Source organism: Lactuca sativa, chromosome 5 (assembly GCF_002870075.4).
Source record: "Lactuca sativa cultivar Salinas chromosome 5, Lsat_Salinas_v11, whole genome shotgun sequence".
Classification (NCBI taxonomy): Eukaryota; Viridiplantae; Streptophyta; class Magnoliopsida; order Asterales; family Asteraceae; genus Lactuca; species Lactuca sativa.
This window is the reverse complement of record NC_056627.2, coordinates 43,200,591-43,205,886: the sequence shown is the minus strand read 5'-3', so window position 1 is coordinate 43,205,886 and position 5,296 is coordinate 43,200,591. Positions and strand designations below refer to the sequence as shown.

General features: G+C 28.9%; 1 protein-coding gene across 1 annotated transcript; it reads left to right on the top strand.

The window, feature by feature from the left end:
- The first annotated feature begins 480 nt into the window (after window positions 1-480).
- LOC111897420 (transcription factor PRE3) lies at window positions 481-1,826 on the top strand. Its single transcript, XM_023893386.3, has 2 exons — window positions 481-711; window positions 1,306-1,826. The coding sequence occupies exons 1-2, from the start codon at window positions 583-585 to the stop codon at window positions 1,453-1,455; spliced, it is 279 nt and encodes a 92-aa protein (XP_023749154.1). The 5' UTR covers window positions 481-582; the 3' UTR covers window positions 1,456-1,826.
- Window positions 1,827-5,296: the final 3,470 nt, after the last annotated feature.

The following is a 5,296-nucleotide window of genomic DNA, read 5'->3' as shown; positions in this document are numbered from 1 at the left end:
CATTCTCCAAATAGGATCGGATGTAGGCACTTTTTAACAAAAAGTTAGAGGTGATTTTTTATATATAGGTTAGTTAATGTGTTAAAAATTTTCAAAAATTGGGTTGGAGCCAACTATGTTTTGTTGGGTGGAACATTTTTTAAGAGTTTTCTTTTATAAAATATAGTCTTTTTAAGACGATTACAAATATATTTTATAAAAAAGCATTTTGAATTATTTTTATACATTAAAACTATATTTTAGGCAATTTTTTCACTTGTTGGACCAATTTCTTTAACTGAAGTTTATCCATTTGACATTTTAAAGAAAGAACATGACTCAAATCATCATATTCAATTACAAAATAACTAAATTATCAATTCAAGAATAATATATGATGTATTTTCAAATTGAATTTGTATTTATTATTATTTAAGTAGGAGGGTGAAGGGTGGCATGTGAGGGTATTTAAATAGAAGCATAGCCCACAGGTTTCTCTCATGCACTTCTTCATCTTCATTCTTTCATATCTTTCCATCAATCCCATTCTTTCTTTAAACATTTTCGTATAAAATAAAAAAAAAGGAAGCAAAAAGCATAAACATGTCCTCTAGAAGATCAAGAACAAGACAATCATCAACGACATCAAGAATCAGTGACGACCAAATCAACGATCTTGTTTCCAAGCTACAACAACTTCTTCCTGAAATCCGCAATCGCCGTTCTGATAAGGTATTCATTCATACGAAGCCAATTAAATGATCAGAATCATTATGATTCGGTTTTAACTTTGAACAACACCATTACATTTGACATATCAACATTTTCCCATAGTTAAATTTTGTAAGTTTTCACGCTGGTTTCAAGTTAAACTCAAGTATAATAGAAAAGAATATTTGAAGTTCTTTATGTATAATTTTTATATAAGAGTTCTAAAACGCAATCATTATATATAATTATATGATTTACCATGATTTTTAAACTAAAATTGATCCCTACTACCCGCAATAAACTTGGGGTCAATTAGTTTTATAGACTTGTGTCATAATCGCTAATATATACCCATCGATGTAGACCAAATAACTTTAACAAAAATCATAATATAAAATTAAGTGTTTGTATCTTCAAAAAATAGTTATTATTTTTGATATTTTGTGTCTTTCTCACACATTAAATAAACATGTTTGAATGTATATATTCAGTACTTTCATACACACACGTATTTCGATGAGTTGAAATAATAATGTTAATTTTATTGTATTGTCTATACGTCTTTTAATGCATAAATAAATAATAAACTGACGATTTAATACTGAACCAATATAGGTGTCGGCGTCAAAAGTGCTACAAGAGACATGTAACTACATCAGAAGCTTGCATCGAGAGGTTGACGATTTAAGTGAACGACTCTCCGAGTTGCTTGAAAATACTGATTCGACTCAGGCTTCCATTATTAGGAGTTTACTCTCACAATAACTAAATCATATAATCATATTCGCTACACAAATAATTACCATTTCTTCCTTAATTCTCACAATGTACGGTGTCGTACTAGGTAACTTCTTGGGTCTTTTTGTCATCGTACGTACATCCGAAGATGAGTTTTTAGACTTCTTTTAGATAAATGGACTTACTTAATTTGCTTATTAGTTGAGTATTAAAAATATGTAATAAAGGGATTAATTTTTGGAGGATTTTCATACTAGGAGTAGCCATATATAGTTTATTTTCTTCTAAATCTAATACACTTTTTTGGTCGTTTGTAACTCAAATGTCTGATCTAAATGATTCTGACGTTTGTAAAATGCATGATTGGCGAAATAAAAATCTTATGATGCATTCCAATATCTTGGATCCCATCTCTCCATCTATCCAAGATGGATTATATTCAAGCCTAGTTGTGATCGATACAACTAATGCAATAAGGATAGATGTGTGTTTTTAAAATAAATAAAGCAAAATATCAAAAGATTTACGATCAGTTATATTAATTTTCAGTTCCTCATACATTGATTGTTTGGTTTGTGTTCAATCGTGTACTTGGCTCTTGAGGATCTTGATGTCGTTGATTCATTCTTCACTCATCAGTACTTCAGTGAACTTGGCACTACCCTATGTACCAAAATATATTTGTATTAATTAAGGACATTCATTGGTCATTTGTAATAACTCAACGTCACACCAAATATAATGATTGATATGATCATATGAATTTAGATAAATACATTGTATAACAATCATATTGAGGTCAAGTCAATACTAACATAGATCTTATTAGACTTTGGGTTTCCAATATCATTTGAATAATTCTAAGATTGTGTATGAGAAATACTTTTCAAAATATACGATTTCATCATTTTTGGGATAATCCGAGAAAATCGATTTGGAATTGCAGGCTTATTCCAAATCATAAAACACAAAATTACCATCTTAATCCCTCCGCTCCCAAGGGCGTTGCCCCTATTCTAATACTTATGTTTTTGGTATAACTTTGTTTTTCACAGGTTATACATCTCAACACTCCTGGTTCTTTGACTTTTCTTAAGAAGTTGAGAGTACAAAATACGAACAAGAAAAAACCATAGTAGAATATGTGAACATAGAAGGAGCAAACGACCATTAATTGACATCTCCCTTCTGGAACTCGTATGGGAAAAAATATACTTAAATGTTTGATATTTTTTTTATTTGAGCTAGTCATGATTCATGAATATACTTAAAGAAACAATAATTATACTGAATTTAACATTTAACAAGTAACCGGCCGATCAAAAAACAAACAAACAAAGCTAAAACATTGAAACAACTAATTCATAACTTATGAAGTGATATTTAATAGCTTAAAACAAATAATTTGGTTATCAAATGGTATTTAATAAGAACATCTTCAATAGCTAAATTACACAAGACTTAAAATAAATATCACATTATTATTCTTGTAACTTCAACTTCAAATTAAATAGGATCTCAATGATTAACTTTTTATACAACTTATTTTGTAAATTTAATTAATTTATCCCAACTATCTCAAAGATTTTATAAAAATGTTATATATTAAAATCAATATAGTATATCAACCACTCCATATATATTGAGTGGTCAATAAAAAATCAAAGAAGTCGTAAACTTCAATAAGATTGAGTGCTTATTTTTAAAAAAATAAATAATAATAAGTACTAAAAAAATGTTCATTGAAGATGAGCTAACTTTACAGATCATAAATGATTAATTGTATTAAATATCTTATATTTTTTAGTTTCTTTTGTTTAATCAATTTTTTATTATTTAAACTTTTTTGTTCAATCTCGTTTAATAAGTTAAAGTTTATCGGTAATCTTCTAATTTTATATAGTTTTCCAAAAAAATAAAAACCCTTAATTTTTTTAGCGAAAAAACTAACAATTGTTTGAACCAACTTTTGAATTTTGGGTCATAGTTTTCATGTTTTTCTTGTTGTTCCTATTTATGATGTTGTTGATAGTTTTCAATATATTAAAGTCTAATGGAAACATTTGGCTTTTATATATATATATATATATATATATATATATATATATATATATATATATATATATATATATATATATATAGAGAGAGAGAGAGAGAGAGAGAGAGAGAGAGGTTTAGGTGTTTTAAGTAACTATTGTGTTATTGTATGCATAAATGTGGGTCAATCAAAATTAAATAAAAAATTAAATAATTAAATAAATAAATAAGGGTAATTTAGTAATTTGTTTAGTAACTTCCAAAATTAATCCTTATAATCATGGTATTGATTTTAACCTAATCCCTTCCGTTTAAATCTCGTTCCCCTCTTTATCTAAAACCAAATGTTGGCCGATCTGCATAGGAAAAGGGATGCGAGTAGCAACAGCGGTTAAGTGAATCTTTGAAGGCTTCGACGACAGGTGGGGCGTCAGTGGCATTGGCTCGACGGAAGAAGAATTTGTCTGCAATTTAGGATCCACCTCGTGATGAGGTTGATTCTGCTATCGAAGAGTGTCGTGGAGTGGGAATAAAAGTGTTGGTGATAACTGGAGACTATAAGTCAATCGCAGAGGCCATTTGTAAAGAAATCAAGCATAAATGTGGGCCATGAAGTTACTTAATCAGGTACATGATTTCATTGAATGTTGGGGAGGTTATATCAAATTTCTTGAGTGCTGCAGTGGGGATACCGGAATGCATGATCCCTGTGTAGCTTCTATGGGTGAACCTGGTTATGGATGGTTCGCTTGCTACTGCACTTGGATTTAACCCAACTGATGTTGATATCATAAGGAAACCACCTCGTAAATCCAGTGATGCCCTCATAGACTCATGGGTTCTGTTTCGCTTATTGGTGATTGGTTGTTATGTCGGGATTGCAACTGTTGGTGTGTTTGTTGTGTGGTACACATAGGCCTCCTTCCTGGGTGTCGATCTAATAGGAGAGGATGGGCATACGCTTGTTTCGGTATCTTAGCTCACAAACTGGGGAGACTGTTCTTCTTGGCACGATTTCTCGGTCACACCATTTTCTGTCAGCAGCAACCGAGTCATGGCTTTCTCAAACCCCTGCGACTATTTCACCACCGGAAAAGTCAAAGCAATGACTTTGTCCCTCTCGGTATTGGTGGCCATCGAGATGTTTTCTTTCCCGTTTTGAAAGTTTTTTTTTTAGTTTTATTCTTTAACAATAAATGTAATTATTAACAATTGTTACCCGTATTCTATAAGAAATAATGTATTTTTTGCTTTTATTCTTCAATTGATTGTTCAATAATTTGTTATTCTATAAGAAGTTTTTAAATTCATGATCAAGAAATAGGTTCAAAAATATTTTTATTATTTATGGTTCTAGAATATTTTTTTATTTTTCAACATACTCATAAACATATTCTATCAGAATGTCCGAATTAAAAGAATTATAATTCTTAAAATCGGATTTTTAAAATTAATAGAATCTATGATCCTTAAAAAATACAATTTTCCTTTATTAAATATATATTAATTGACTAAATTACCCTTGTAATTAATTAAGATGATTTTTTTCAATTATATTTAATTCAATAATATATATTAATCACTTCCTATAAATAAGTAAATTTGATTGTCCCACATTTATGCATACAATAACCCAATAATTACTTTGAATAGAATAACCTAAGCATATATATATATATATATATATATATATATATATATATATATATATATATATATATATATATATATATTCATGTGTTGTAACAATCTATTATGTGAATGTAAGATTGATTATGGACCAATCAAAATTTAAAAATAATGTAAATAATTAAAAAAAATTGTTTAAGAG